Raw genomic sequence first — 16,617 nt, 5'->3', positions numbered from 1 at the left:
ACTGAGGCACTACTGCTGTCTCTTTGGGCAAGGTACTTAACTCACCCTTACCTTAGCAAATATCCAGCTGTATAAATGGATAACATTGCAAAATACTGTAATTGATATAAGTTGCTCTGGATAAGAGTTTCTGTTAAATGACAATAATGTAACATAAGGCTTTTATTGTCCCTGAATCAGTGAAACATTGGAAGAGCGGTGATGATAATTCATGTATGGTTTTTGCATCATTGTGTGAGGGTGAGAGGGTCCATTAATGAATTCTCATGGTAGGATTGAGAAAACAAATACCAACTGATATATTTTGCATGTCTACAGTGCAGCAAGTGGGGAAAAAATAAAAAAAGCATTTTTTCTCCAAGCTCTCTGGAAAGGAGATTCTGCAGCAATCGGGACAAGGTATTTCATTTTCCCGTTCTGGCCTTTACAGAATCGCACAGTAAATTCACACGGTCGCCTGTCACTGGCCATAACACACACTTCAGCTGGTTATTCTTCAAACGTTGCACTTGTTTTATGGCACTGAGAGGGAGTGATATACTGTGTTCCAGAACCTGGGGGGTTCGGCTGTACAGGATCGTATTTTCTGGTGCCGCCGCTGTAATGGGGAGGAGGGGCCTCCCGTTTGGCCTCAGCAACACGGGCAGCAGTGTTCCACACAGACCTGCAGTGCAGCAGGCTCTCATATTTTCAAAAGGCAGCGTGATGCAGTGATCTGAAAACAGGCTGACTCAGAACCCGACACAAAAAAAAAGGCTCTCCATTTACTCTTTGAGAGGAGGCATGAAAACAAGTCAGCGTCGTGTTAAAAGGTGATAATGCTGAGTCCAGACACGTCAACCCCTGGCGATTGCCGTTACTAGATCACGCCATGGTGTATGCCTTGCTGGACATTCAGAAGACTGACATTAACAAACCACGCTAAAAGCAAAAATCTACTGTTTAGCTTGGCAGCGGTTAACCAAATCCATGGTTACATAAAAGGCTAGGGAAGATGGTGCTCAGATCAAGATAAGAGCTAGATTTGGGGAAGCAGTGAGGAGGTACTTTGTATGTTTATCTGGGGGATGTGCTTATTAAAATGCTAGATTAATGTGGGCAAATGTCAGGGGGATAGCTGCCTTTATTTTCAAAGCAAGGCTGGCCACTGTAAAAGGAAAATGCTAATTCACTTTTAAATGTTTCAAAAGCAGCTTCCTCCCTTCATTCTGGATCTTGGTTTCAGAGACGCGATGGGGAGGAATCCTTTTGTTGTCTTTTTTTTTTTTCTTTGTTTGTTTTGGTGTTAAAACCAGCGGCACAGAGCGCAGCGCTAGGCTGTGGGGTTATTTGCGAGATCCCGCATGAATATTAACACCTAGCATTGTGTTTGTTTTTGTTTGTGTGTTGAGAAGTGCAGCTGCATCGCCGGGAGATGAATAGGGCTTCCTACATGTCAGTCTGTGAGATGCGCTGACAACTGCGCCAGTGGAATAACGGTGGGGTATCGGCACAGGGAGGCACGGCTGGAAAGTGGAATTCCACCGATATCAGTCCGACGAGCAGTACTCTGTAGTCAGCACAATGCATATTGCCCTTTACCATTTCAATACATTAGGCACCATGAGGTTTTAGTTCAGCTCGGGTAACACGCATGCAGGCCGGATCAGTACCTCTGTGTGTGGTTGTATTCATTCGAACGTTGATGCTGCAGAAATAATATTCCATTCGATCTCATGAGTTATCATCTCAGTGTTGCGTTCAGTCAAATATACAGAATGTATACAGACACAGTTTACCAGGAATGTTTCAGAGAGTATAAATTGGGTTTATTTGGATGTGTGTTTTGGGAGGACTGTTCAGAATAAGAGTTGGGAAGAATTTATTAAAAATAAAACTAAACAAATTCATCAAAAAATAAATTGCTCCAAAAAAATGGGCCAAAAGTATAAATACAAGTATAAAAATAATTTGCCATGCCTGAGTGTCTTGGATATTGGGGAAGAAAGATATGTTTTCATGATGGTTGCAATAACTGGAAGTTTTTTTTTTCCCCGTTTCCCCTTGTGAGTTAAAGGACATATCAGAAGGACACAGCTTAATCATTGTTTCAATAAAAACCTACTCATTTCTCCAAAGCAACATCTGTGTCATAAACCTCATGAGGTGGCTTTGACAGCAGTGATTGGCCATGGATGACAGGCACCACGGATGTCTGAAGAAATTTAGACGTGGGAGCAGGAATGCAGAGATCTCCATCTGATTTTATTACTCCTAATCGTCTCATTTCTAGAGTTTCCCACATGTTAATCGTGGGCGCAAAGCCACAGTCACGGGCAGCAGCCAGCGTGGCTTTCCGCAGATCTACCCCTATGGCCCGATAGAGGCAGGGAATCCGAATCACAGATTGCCTCAGCTGCAGAAGCTGCGGAATCACTCCAGCAGCGACAGAGCCTTGCCGTTGTGTATCTTTTCTCATTTAATAGCGGCAAACAAATTGATATGTTTCAACAGAACAGATAATAACGTTTTGTTTTGGAATACCACATGGTGCATTTGTTCTTTTGCCAGCTTTATTTACCCCTCATGCAGAGATCCAGTGTCTGAAGCTCAGGATGTATTACAGTATATAGCACAGACGCAGGGCTTTCTAATTTGGTCCTCGTACCGCCAAGGCTCTTGGCTGGGTCTAAAAATAAACCCACATCAATATTCTTGATTGGAAGGGGGAGCTATTTAATTTTCATCAAGGTTAGAGTTACAGGCTAAAATGAATTGCTCATGCATGACATTGAAGATTGCTCAGCTTCTTTTTGTTTTCAAGTGAGTCATCCAGTTGTGTGGAACTTCTGTAAATCAGTGTAAAAATATCCGGAAGGTGTCTGTTGTTCGACTGGCACCTCAGCCTCTTTTCAAGGTTGTCTTTATCATGCTCAGCTCAGAATGTAGCCAGTGATGTAGGTTTAGGTGAACCAATGACAGACACACAAGCACACTTGGATGATGAGGCTTGTAAGCATGCCTCTGGGGAAGTGCATCCATTCAGGAATTTATTTCATTGGTTTTATGATAGTAAATGCAAGCCTGTTGAAAGCGGGGTATTACATTTATAGAATTTTACATTGACATTTAGAAGACTAACATTGCCATTCCTCCGATTTTACAAAGCTGTGTTAATTCCTTTTTTTCCCGTGACATGAGCAGCCTACTGTACTATCTACACCAGAATCTTTTGAACTGTAATATGTTGCAGCACCATGCACTCACTCGTTTTGTAAGAGTTTGTTTGGGGAAATGCGTGCAGAGTTGTGTACCCTGTAAATATTTTATACCACTCCACTTTCTCTTCTACTCCATGAAAAAAAAGGTCTGCATCCTCTCCAAATGTAATCCAGGCCTGAAATAGACCCAGTAAACCCTGAAAGCAGATGGTAGACTGCACTGACCGTGCTTCGTTTAAGAGGTTTTCATTTCTGTAAAGAGGGAAGCTCCCGGACGAGGCAGCCTGGAATGTCACTGTGCAAGAGGCTGAGAGGAGAGCTCTGTACCTCGGGCTGCTCCGTGCAGCGCCTCCAAAGACACAGATGGCAGCCCTGCCCAGACGCACAGGCACCAGTAGGCCTGCTGCACAGCACAGTCTCCTTTCAGCGATAGCGCACTGAGAGGAACAAATACACTTCATCTGAAACTAGACCATTGGAATATTCTGCAAGTGAATTAGAAAGGAAGCCATCATTGTGAGTGGGCGTGAATTTGTTATTCATTAAGGCTCCTTTCATATCCCATCAGCCCACACAGCTGGAGATGTCGTGAACCGTGCCTTGTATTTCAAGGTACAGATTGATTTAACCCCTGAGAGACTCAGTGTGCAGAAACGAAGAAGAGCGGAATACCGAAAGCTCTCTTTTGAATTCCACACAGTTTTCACCTTTGCTTACAGAGCTGTCAGTAATAATGGCATTGTGTTTTTTTGAGGGTGTTTTTGAACAAGCAATGGCATTATGATGTTTATATTCTTGACATGGTGTGGATACTCTTTCAGTGTTTGTTAGCAGAAAGGGCTGAATTGTCATTATTTCCAATCCAGCGTTCTTTGCGACAGGGCAGGCCACTCCCACTCCTGCTCATATCTAGCACCATATCCAAAGTGTCCCAATGAAACAGCAGCACCCACACAAGGAGTCACTCGGTACTTTGTAGCAATCACTAGCAGGGACTGGGCATGTTAGCCTGAAAGAACCCCAACCAATGGGGACTCATACTCCTCTTGAAATGTTCAGTTGATTTTTTTTCTTTTTTACTGCTACAATTTTTAGATTTCCTTTGATTTTACTGCTACAGTTGTTATCGTTTGCTTTTGCTGTTAGGCATCTGACTGCCCACTGTGGGGCAATCACATGTGCAGGGCTTCAGTTGCATTGTGGGATTCTCGCACAGTAGCAACTGACGTGTGCGCTGCCTGCTGGTGCTTACCAGCAGCAGTTTTCTTTATGCGACACACAGAGGGAACATTGCCTTTCTCCTTTTATAGCATTGCAGTAATACAATTCATACCCTCGCATCTGCAATCCACTAAGGAATTGCCAGCATGCTTGAAGAAAAAAATGTTACAGCTGTGTATTCCGGTGGAACAAGTGAATTAGCGCATGTTTAAGAGTAACTCGTAGCTGCAGTGGCAGAGGCTTGAAGCCCAAATGGTTTAAGAGGAAACATTGATTGTGATATTACTCTTTTCATGTGATACGCAAGGTCTGTAGAATCACGAGAACACGTTTGTTTTTCCCCACATTAAAGGCCATCTAGAGCTGTTCTCTGAAATAATTGATCGGTAATTGACCTCGCAGTTGGTAGTTAAATATGAATGTCTAATTGAGGTTGGAGATTAGTTGGAAAGATTTCTGAAAAAATTGTGAAAAATAAATGTAAATCTAAATCCTAGGGCTTATGTTTAGCATCAAGCACAAACCAAGACAGTGAGCCTTACAATGCTCCCAGGGATTTGCCCATATGAAGGAAATTGTTGTAATATATTGAAAAATATGTGTTTAAATACATTTTAAATATATTAAGCAGAAACATACTGAAATCTTCCAAATACCAGTAATTTACATATTTTCAATGTACTGATTGAGCTAAAAAATGCATTCTCTAAAATTAATTTCTCAATATATTATTTTTTTGCATGGGTATTTTGCCACAGACCAGTCCTAAGTGTCTTTTATGACGGAGATGCCCAGTTATTCAGCAGGTGTAGCTGGGTGTGTAGGTAACTGAACAGGAGAGGAGAATGCTGTATAAGTGTATTTAAGTGATCTCTTCACAGACAACCCAGAGGCCTGAGTCGATACTGGCAATAAGAGAAAGCACTACCCCTTCTGTTTGATTCACCTACAGATAATCATTAGACCTGCAGTGCTAGATTTACAGTTTCATTTAACATCTTACCAGTGCTCATTGCTATCTGTAACATAAACTTGTGGACAAATAATGATTTTTCAAAGTCAATTTGAGACATAATGAATGTTATTTTTATTGCTAACAGGCTGCGTTATAAGCATCAAAGTTGCGTTGGAGCAGACTTCTGCCCAAATGCGCAAGATGTACTGAAGAACATACTTAATGGTTCACTGGCATTGTTGTTTGACTTGGTTTGGAACAGATTTTAACTTTAACTTGGAACTAAAAATGAAAGATAATAAACTGAATTGATAGGTTTCTGAAGTGATCCATAAGCAAATGGAAACAGATGCGTGACCTCCAGTCTTTAGTGTACATTATGATACAGCAAATATGACTGATAGAGTTGTCACAAATCCCACTGCAAGTGACACTATTTTTCAACCCATAGAGCAGCAATGTATTAAACTCCAATGCCAAGATAAATGAGGTGGATCCACAGTAATTATTGATTAAATTAGATGCTGTCAAAGTAGAATGAACAGCTTGTTGGCTCTGTTGGCATAATTATCCATGTTTTAAATATTACAAAGTAAAGATACTGCAGAATGACAGAACTAATTCTAGTTTCTATTGTAGGCATGTTGTATATTTTTTATTTTAATTGTTGCAGTAAAAATGGAAACAAGACAGACACATGATCTATTACATTATAGATAATCATTCATTTGCTTTATTTTTCTAGCAGTACCCAGTCATATTCAGCAGCATTCTTATAAAAATGCACTTCCTCTTTGGCGGCTGTCTGTATCGGAAAGGCATCCTCACCATAGAGCCTGTGTCTCAGGGAGTGAAAAAGAGCAGAAGAACTTTGCCGTTGGAATTCCTGAAAGGGGAAGACAATAATGAGGGTTTCCTTAATGTCTAGCTCTGGAGAGTAGTACATGCTTAAGTGTAACGCAATTGTGCATTCCAGGTGCTCCTGTCTGCCAGAATGAAATTACTTAGGGCTGTTCCACTTTTCATGCGGGCAATTGCTCACGAATAATATTTGCAGTGACTGGCTTGCAGCCCAAATTTATATCCTTGAATTCGTGCAAACGTAATGCCTCTCTGTGAAACTGAAATTAGACAAAGAAGCATATGTATTTTTCTTTCTTCTTCCCAGTAAAACCAGAGTATGACAGGCGATTTCTGCATGTCAGCTAAATATTAGAAAGAAAAATTCTAGTCCAAATTGGCGCAGCTTGATTCCTACGTAGGGGGCATCATCACATCAAATCTGTTTCAGCTGGAGAGAGGAAACTACAGCAGGTAATCAATTCCCATTAGCATAGCTATAATCCCAGGAATTGATTCCGCAGCAGAAAATTATCATACCTGAGAAATAGTTCAATTTATCCGGCCACAATTTGATGACGCAGGGGATGGCGTAGTGGATAACTTCAAGGTGCATCAAGCACATAAATGTACAAAGTGGTTGATCAATAAGTGCTTGGCAGTGCTTACTCCTGGCAGTGTCCGTAATGTGATGTGTACACAATCAATACCCTCCCCGGGCTGATAGACAGGTCATGGTGTGAAACAAGTCATTCCTCTCCAGATGGGGCCACGTCGGGGTACAGAGGAGAGACCCACGCTGCCTTTGGGCCTGCCTTCACTGACAAGCAGTTAAGAGGGTCTTAGTGTCCCGCCAGTGACAACACTTAGTCTCAGGAGTTAGGCTACATATTTGCTTTGCAGACAAGGTAAGGTATCGCAGCAGAAGCTCAGACTATGGGTTGACTGGGTCCATGGAATAACGGAATCCTAAACATGTCAATTTTGTGTTTGCACCACAACATAATAATTTTGTCTGGGTTTTGTTTGAAGGTGTTCTTGTTTTTCTCGTTGGTCATTTACTGAGAGCAAGGTCTGTAGTTTATAGCGTGTTCGTTAACGGTATACATGAAAAATGAAGAGATTATCAGGCAAAAGCAAACAGCCAGCACATGAAAAGAGCATTAAGGTAATAATTCCTATTATAAATCCTCTTTTATCTTCAATTTTACATTATGTGCATGATATTCTTTAATGCCAAGGTATTTGTTTAAGTTATTAGGATACATGTGATAGGCTTTACAAAGGGACACGCTGAAGCTCTGCCTAGATGGAGCTTTAATCTAAAAAAAGAAATTGGATGAGGAGTTTGGTGTTTGACTTTAAGAGCATATAACAGCTCATCAGAAAAATTAACAAGTCATTATTGTCCTATTTCAACCTGTCTGTACTAACCCTGATGACTGTAACTTCATAAGGACAGTAAAAAGCCATAGGACCAACTGAACAGTGCTGTCAGGTCTTTTCAAAAGGTTAATGCAGTAAATTAATAAAAAGGCTTGGGATTATTTTTAGAATTTTGTTGCACAGCTGTTTGGGATGCTGTTGACTTAAGCAATATTTAAGATGGGATGAATCTTCAGTATACAGACAGCCTTGTAGTTCTGTCAGAGTTTAGAATATTTCTTTCTTTTGGAGACTGAATATTTTATAAACTGTAGCTTTTTGTCTTTAGTTTGGGTTTTAGTATGCAGCATTGATTAAACTGATGCAGATGTCATTGTGAGAAGGTTGTTGACTTACTGACTCTGGAACAGGGAGGTGAGGCTGTTGCAGTGTTGCCGCTCTCAGGCATTCATATTATGGAATCATCTGAGTAGAGGTCTTGTTGCCAGGTCAGGTCCTAGGTCTGTTCTCTCTCTGGCGGATTAGAGGAAGTTCACGGTGAGCACATGGCATCTGTTACTGACATGCATGTAAATCAGGTGCAAGGAGAGCGAGACTCCGTAATTGATCTCCTTACGAACTCTCAGTTAATTAAAGAAGGTTAACACAAGCCACCTCTAAGTGGTTCATGGAAACAAGGTGAATGTCATACACAAAAAATCATTTGTGTGCCTGACATATGCGTGTGTGTGTGTGTGTGTAAACCATACTGTGTTTGTACTTGCGAGCATGAGTGTGTGTGCATGTGTCAGATGCATGTCTGCATTTAAATGTACATATACTATATGGTGTGCGTGTGTGTGTGTGTGTGTGTGTGTGTGTGTGTGTGTGCATGTCAAAGCAGGTATTTTCCTCTAAAAGCAAAAAGAAAGGGACCTGAACCTGAAACGGAAACGTTGTGATTGTGTGCCTTTGACATTGGCACCCTTTTCGTGTAGGGTGAGACGGAGGGCCACGGGTGACACAACTGTGTCCTCAGATCATCTCATCCTGTCCTCCCCCAGCACCCCCATGCCTGCCGGCCCGGCAGAGCCGCTAATGGGTTTACACTAAGCGGTGTACATTACTATACTTAATGTACGGCTGGAGCTCTCTTTGAGGCGGAGCAGTATGAGAGTTCTGGTGTACTTAGGGTGGAGATTACGTACAGTAGCCTAGTTCAGCATTGGGGGGATGGTTTGTTCTATGTTATGTGATTTTGGAATAACTAATTTTATATGTTCATGAGGAGCCTTTAGAGGTGCTGCTTGAAAAAAAGCAGTGCCACTGCATTCCCATAGTTGAAGTGTAATGTAATTTTTTGTGATGTGCAACTTATGATTTAACCCTTTCACGTGTAGGGTCACACCGGTGAGATTAGCCATTTAGCTTGTACGGTCAAACCGGTGCAATTAGAACATTAGACTAGAAACGTTCTAGCTAATGTTAGCTTTGAGGAAACAGCGATTTAAATAGTATAGCAAATGCGGTGGTGAAAGCTATGAGAAGCTTAATAATGCTAATGAAAACATAACGACCCATGTAACGTAACACGCGCGTTACACAGCATAAAATAACTTACGTGCGAAAGGGTTAAGGTCATAGGAGGACACAAAGAAAGCGAGTGAGGTTCACTGTGCCGTATGCTTCATCACAGCCCAACAAAATGCGTTCCTAAGTAAACACAGTGCACAGCGCTAAAAGCAACATCAATACAATGTGTACGTAATAGCGGTGTTTTCCTCCATGTGATGTCGGTTCTAGCTTTGTGAGAAACTGCAAATGTGAGGACGAATCTAGATAGGGTTTGCTGGAGGTATTAGCAGCAGGTGGCCAGGCCATTGCAAGTAGCTTGCTCGTCCCTTGCTCGTCAAGGTCAGCGGCGCATAGGCCGCACTCTGAAATCACATGCCCCTCATGGTGACGATCGAGGCCTACGGCCCTCCGCGTAAATACCTCTCCACGTCTCATTTGGTCTCCGTGCTCTGTCACCGCAACTTTGGTTCATTTGTGTCAACATTCACCTGAGAATTAGTTGTTTTCCTGCTTAGTCAGGACAAAGACTCCAGGCCAAGCCACATGCAGCCGTTGGCATTTTGACCTCAGCAGATTAATTGGATTTCCGTTCCCTGTTGTTTAAGAGGGAGCAGCGTGAGTGTGAGAAAGATGTCCATCTAACTAAAGAGTATGCCTTCACATCAGTCACAGTGTACTCAGTTGATTATGTCCTTGGCTTTAGCCATGAGAAGTGACTTTTCTTATAGCTGTTCTTCAATACAAACAAGTTCAGTTATTAATATTATGCCTCTATGCATGGTGCTGGAATAAAAATAAAATATAAAAATAACAATAAAATATCACTCACAACTGAATATTGAAATTTAAAGTGATGTGGCTAATAATGAATATGCCAACAGGATCACAATGTATTCAAAATGTGTGTTTCAATCCTAGTTTCAGCCATTGGTCAACTACAGCCACACAATGAGTTAAGACTTTAATGAGTTAATAAGTTTCATGCAGTAAGTGATTGGCAAAGTCTTGCTTGATTAGAAACCAGTTAAAAGTTTCAATAGCAACAGCTCAGGAAACCTAGACCTATATTGAATCGCTTGTTGGATTTGTTATATTTACAGAAAAGTATGAAGAAACTCTCCATAGAACTGAGCATAAACCAGATCTGTAATCCCTTACTTTCTTAAACCAAATTTTATACTTATGTGCCTGCTGTTGATTTCATATTTGTACCTAGTCTTAGCAATTTACATTGACAGAATGTACATGGAAAATCTCTTTTTTCATTCACATTTTTAAAGACATAGCGGTATGTGGAAGAATTAGAGCTGTGATAATCATTGATCAGAGGGATTACAGTGCAGAATACAGAGATGAATTTAAACAGCAGGGCAGATGCTATGTCCATGTGACAAGGACCCTTGCATTATAGAATAGCATTGTTTCACTGGCTTAACAGACAGTGGAGAGCAAACATGGTAATTTCCTGCGGAGAGAGATATTGTCAGTCTTCTTTGAGGAAAACGGTAAAAAAAATCAAGGTATCCCATATGGTTTTTTTTTTTTTCATTTTGTTTTTCTGTGACAATCTCTCACAACTTCCTGCTACAATCTAGGACAGTGTGTGAAGCCTGTTGGTAGCAGTCATGGTGGTGCTATAATGCTCTGCATCGAATCAGCCTCCTTTCAGATAAGCAGATACAGGAAACGATTTCCGAGAGGGAGCACGGGTGTTGTCTTTGACCTGCACAAAGAGGATAAGCACCAGTGACATCCAGTCAATAGGGTCTGAAAGGTCGCAGCCCCACACCCCCAACCCCACCCCCACCCCCAATCCACCCACTCGTGCATTTGCTGTCTTCTACTTATCACCAGCTCCTCCTGTCCCATCATTCATCCCCTTTGAAATTCACAGGATTCAGGGCCTATGTAATGCATGAGCTGAAAGGTGTGAGAGGTGTAGAGACTGTTCTGTACCCACCTTTATTTTTTTGTCTTTTTATGGTGTCAGTGTAGCTGATGATTACTTTTATAGCTCAAATCAAACACCACTCATAGACTCATAAACTCTCATAGCCCAAGCTTATCAGAGGTCATATCAAGTACTGGCCTTGTGTGAATGAAAATGTTACCGGTGCAAACAGACCCATAAAATGTTGTCAATCACAATCAACATGTGAAAACCTTTGAGACACGGATTGAGCGTTGTTTAAAGCTTGGATTATTGTGACCTGTCTGACCTCAACACTGTGGAATTCAGGTGTGATAGCCTATGTGTTCACTATGTGAACGCTGGGCTATACGACCACTGTTTCTAAGGGAAATACGTTTCTGAACCTCAGCCCTTTAGCCCATGAATGTCCTGGAAATACATGATGATATTATATTAGGCATTGTAGTTTCAGTAGGTAAATACCTAAATAAATAAAAAGTCACACCTAATATTTTATGTCTATATTTTGTTGATCATTATACATTAGATGAGACACTAAAGCCAAGATGCAATCTGATGACTGCACTTTGTCCTTAATAAGAAGTGACTAATATCAAGATCTAATGTCGTTTTATGCTGAAACAATGAATTTGGTTTGGATAAAAGTAATCACAAATGTTATTTGAGGACAAAGCAGATTGTCTTGGTTCTTGAGTGCCTTTGTTTCAATGTTCTTTATTTCACTAGAACTGATGTGCAAGAAAGCTTGACATCCAATATTTCAAGCTTGAAGGTTAAAGATGATATGCTTTTAGAAGGCTGTTTTCAAAACTAAATCTTTAATTTTATGCAGCTCTCATGAGGAATTGTTAATGGAGTTTGTTTTTTGGTATAATGAATCTATGAAACATACTGGCCACACCTGTTATTTTCAAAAAATGAACTATGGGAACCCTTCCAGTTCCTGTGTGTGTGTGTGTGTGTGTGTGTGTGTGTGTGTGTGTGTGTGTGTGTCCATTGCTATGTAATAGAAAGCCTAATTAATTCATTATTACAGCTAATAGTAAATGATACAAGTCTACTACCAGAACAAATCAAAAGGGGGCAACAGTGTGGCACAGTGGTAAGGAGCAGGGCTTATAACTGAAAGGTTGCTGGTTCAATTCCCTGCTGGGTCACTGCTGTTGTACCCTTCAGCAAGGTACTTTACCCAGAATTGCCTCAGTAAATATCTAGCTGTGTAAATGGATAACATTTAAAACTGTATGTAAGTCTCTCTGGATTAGAGCATCTCCTAAATGATGAAAATGTAAACTTAAATGTAAAAGGCAAATAGGTGCCTAATCGGTTCTGAATGTGAAAGCTCTTGCATCATGGTTTTGCATCTAGCATATTTCTGCACAGTGACACAAATCACACATCAACGTGTGACTAACTGGACTCTCGCTCTTTCTTTCAGGTCTTGGCCATCATATCCATCCTATTCATCGTACTGTCAACAATTGCATTGTCACTGAACACTTTGCCTGAACTACAAGTGATAGATGAATTTGGCCAGGCTAATGACAATCCCCAGCTAGCACACGTGGAAGCTGTGTGCATTGCCTGGTTCACAATGGAGTACCTCCTGCGCTTCCTGTCCTCACCCAACAAGTGGAAGTTCTTCAAAGGGCCACTGAATGTCATTGACCTGTTGGCCATATTGCCGTACTATGTCACCATATTCTTGACTGAGTCAAACAAGAGCGTTCTGCAGTTCCAGAACGTTAGGCGAGTGGTCCAGATATTCCGTATCATGAGAATATTGAGGATTCTCAAACTGGCCAGACATTCCACGGGATTGCAATCTCTTGGGTTTACACTCAGGAGGAGCTACAATGAACTCGGCCTGCTAATATTGTTCCTTGCCATGGGGATCATGATATTCTCAAGCTTGGTATTTTTCGCAGAAAAAGATGAGGATGCCACAAAATTTACCAGCATTCCTGCGTCTTTCTGGTGGGCCACCATCACTATGACAACAGTAGGCTATGGTGATATTTATCCACAAACACTGCTTGGCAAAATAGTTGGTGGACTTTGCTGCATTGCAGGGGTGTTAGTCATCGCCTTGCCTATTCCCATCATTGTGAACAACTTCTCTGAGTTCTACAAGGAGCAGAAGCGACAGGAGAAAGCCATCAAGAGAAGAGAGGCCTTGGAGCGTGCAAAGAGGAACGGGAGCATCGTGTCCATGAATCTGAAAGATGCATTTGCTCGGAGCATGGAACTAATGGATGTTGTGGTGGACAAAGGAGAAGATAAACGCTCGCTGGACAACCACCTTTCTCCAGCCCGTTGGGGTGTGCCCACACGCACATTGTCTGACGCCAGCTTAAAGTCCTTTGAGAAAAAATACCAGGAAGTGGTTCGGCAGGGTTCTCAAGAACGCATCGGCAATCCCAGTGCCAGCCCACAGCACCTGAATGCCCAGAAACTGGAGGAAATGTACAACCAGATGACTAAATCTCAATCCTTCACTAATCTCAATACAACAGGAGTACAGTCTGAACCGATGCCAAGGCAGGAAGTAGAGCTGGAGATGAAGGTGGTGTCGCAGGCCTCCGAGCCCCAGCCAAACGTAAGAAGCACGTCTAGCATTGACAGCTTCGCAAGCTGTGTGAATGATTTCACCGAAGCCGCACAGGCTGCGTCCGGACAGGGGAGACACCCGCGGGCTCCTCCTCCTCTCAACCTCAGCCAGCTGGGCCCTTCAGCGGAGGTGCCAGAGGAGAACGAGAGCCAAGACGGCACCCTTGAAGGAGGCCTGTTGGAGATGGGCACCTACAATCCAGGTAGTGAGGAATGCTGGCCCAGGGGGGAAACTCAAAGTTTCAGCCAGGCGGTGGAAAACATCAGGGGCTCCCTGAGGGGAAACAACACAGAGAGGTTAAAGAGTCTCCAAGTCAATTTCATTGAAACCCTTGATGAGGCTCCACCAACGCCCCCCAGCACCTCCAGCCCCCTGACAGCCTCCTCCCCAGAGCACATCAGCACCACTCTAATGGAGGACGACTCCCCCCAGGGTGAGCCCCCTTTCCTGAGTCCCGATTCAGACACACCTGGGAGAGACCCTCGGGAAGACCCACTGCAGTCTCCTGACGAAGACGCTGCAGACAGTGGGGAAGGAGCCCAGATTTCAGAGGGACAAGCTGAGGAAGAGGTGCAGTGTTCTTCCGAAGAAAACAACAAGGTGAAGAATCACACGGAGGACGCTGATGCGGCCACAGGTCCCTCCTCGCCGAAGCCTGCCGCCCACAACTGCACCCAAGGTGCGGTCAGTGCTGTCGCAGAAGGAAAATCCGACAGTAACCAAAGTGGACACAAAGTGGAAAACCACATGTTTACACCTGAGATCCACATACGGCCAGGGGATGGCAGCTTATCCCCCACATGTGAAACCAGCATGTGACTCTGGAGTAACATGTTGTGAACATCAGTCCTGCTGAAAGTCTCAGCCTGTTGGGAAAAGGGTGTCCCAATATAAAGAAAGAGATATTTTTGCATGGCATGAGAAGTCCCTTTTGATTGTGTCAATGTTATCGAGGAAAACGAGACTGCCATTTATGCAGACAAGAGACTTGATAACAGTGGGTTTGATGGAAGCTCCATTAAGAGCATATATATCACAGTGTGGAGACACTTTCAATCAAACTGTAAATTTTAACGTTGTATAACTTTTCCTTTTTTAGCTACTGTAAGAAATGCACAAAGAAGGACAAATCTTTAAAAAAGCATGCATTAATAATGTAATTCAAAGGTGCTTAGTTTGCTGAAAGTGTTTCACTGTATATATGATGGCGGCAAAGGTAATGACAACACAGGAAATAACATTCGATAAGAAAGAGGTTGTCTCAAGAGACTTCAGAAAGAGTGTTGCAAAGTAGCGACCTATAAAAACATATCATTACTTTCTGTGGAAATGCAATTTGTCCCATGAATATGATATAATGATTTTGTTTTAATATCTATGTATGAACTGTAACATATTATGTTTGGTTTGCATTCTAGCTGGTTAGGCTTTCAAATTGGTTCATGATCATAATCCTTAGATTTAGTGACCAGAATTTTATCTTTCGATGAACAATAGGACACTCTTATTCCAGTACCCAATTTCTTATATAGTTGCCAAATACTATCAATAAAGATTTCAATTGTCATATTATAGCTACTAATGGTAAATGTATTCAAAGATGGTTGCAGAATGGAGGACAAAGTGAAAAAAATGTTCATTTCAGGGTCAAAAGCCTTTGTGAACATGCTTCCATTTTTTTAAAAATGTCATGAAATATATAATGATTTATATTAATGCGCAGACATCAGATGTGTATTCTTCATATGGTTATATTAATCACAGACACAAGTATGTAAACTAGAAACATAGAGGCTTGCAAGTAGAGCTGTGATGTTCCGATTCAGATTAACCTATTGATTAGCTAAATGAGTCTGGTCATTAATTCCTACACATGCTTCATAGATCTCCCATTGACTACTGAGTGTTACACCTTATCACAAGACATGCTAATATTCCTTGTAATGGCAGAGGACCAAAAGAAGCATATCATTGTGCTTTTCTTTACAAGCAATCATCTACGGAACATAACCTTTCAAGCACATTAATAGCATTGTGTAAATGGCATGAGTGTCAAGTTGTTTTTATTTTATTCTCAGATTGTCTCACAACAGTATCATATCTGCTGCTCTCAGATATACAAGTCATATTAGCAGTTCTGTTCTTTAGCTATGATTCAATTTTGTCCGACCCTCCTGTTTTTGGTTTGTTTGTTTTGGTTTGTTTGTTTTTTCTATCACTGTCGTGTGTTGCACTGTAAATTATAGCATTATTCTGTGGACTAAACCAATTTTTGAACTTAAACCCAAAGTTTTACTTTGTAGCTCTTTTGAAAATATCTGTTTTATGTTGCCTTTTTCTTCCAAAACTGCTGGAAAACGCATCCTGCTTTGGCATGACACTTGGCTGAGTGTTAAACACCGTGTTGTGTTCAGGAAAGCAGCAGACTCCTAACTAAGACTGATACGAAGAGGATTCTTTTTCTATTCTTTCTCCCAGTTGTACCGAAGTGGAAAGTGCAATACAGTATACTGCAATCTATGCAGGCCAAGAATCGTGGCACTTTAATTACAGTCCAATGGATTTGTAAGTGTATAGGTAAACAACACTTGTATTTTTCAGAAAATATATCTTTAATATTGAATGAACTAACAGTGTTATCCCTCGTTCTCACAGTGAATATGTTTATTAGATCATTACTTATCAATTCCGTGTGGCTACCATATGCAGTCACTCAGACATCAGATATCAGTAGACCTCAAGTCAGGTTTTGTTTTTAAAAAATATAACAGGACTGTGAGGGGCTTTTATAATCCTCAAGAAATCAAATGGTTCATAATTGAAAATAATGCCACAAATAAATGAAGTATTTTGTTTTTTTTTGTGAATTAATTCATTAATATTGAAAATGATTCTATTTTTTCTAAACCAAAATTAA

General features: G+C 41.4%; 1 protein-coding gene across 1 annotated transcript in view; it reads left to right on the top strand.

Annotated features, from left to right (window-relative positions):
• The window catches only part of kcnb2 (potassium voltage-gated channel subfamily B member 2), a 70,946-nt gene extending 56,427 nt beyond the window's left edge, over nt 1–14,519 (top strand). The window contains exon 2 of the mRNA XM_036521961.1: nt 12,528–14,519. Coding sequence (XP_036377854.1) covers nt 12,528–14,519 — 1,992 coding nt within the window. The remainder of the gene's footprint in view (nt 1–12,527) is intronic.
• Nucleotides 14,520–16,617: the final 2,098 nt, after the last annotated feature.

This window comes from Megalops cyprinoides, chromosome 2 (assembly GCF_013368585.1).
Source record: "Megalops cyprinoides isolate fMegCyp1 chromosome 2, fMegCyp1.pri, whole genome shotgun sequence".
Classification (NCBI taxonomy): Eukaryota; Metazoa; Chordata; class Actinopteri; order Elopiformes; family Megalopidae; genus Megalops; species Megalops cyprinoides.
Note: the sequence above shows the minus strand (reverse complement) of the source record. Positions and strands in the feature narration are given on the sequence as shown.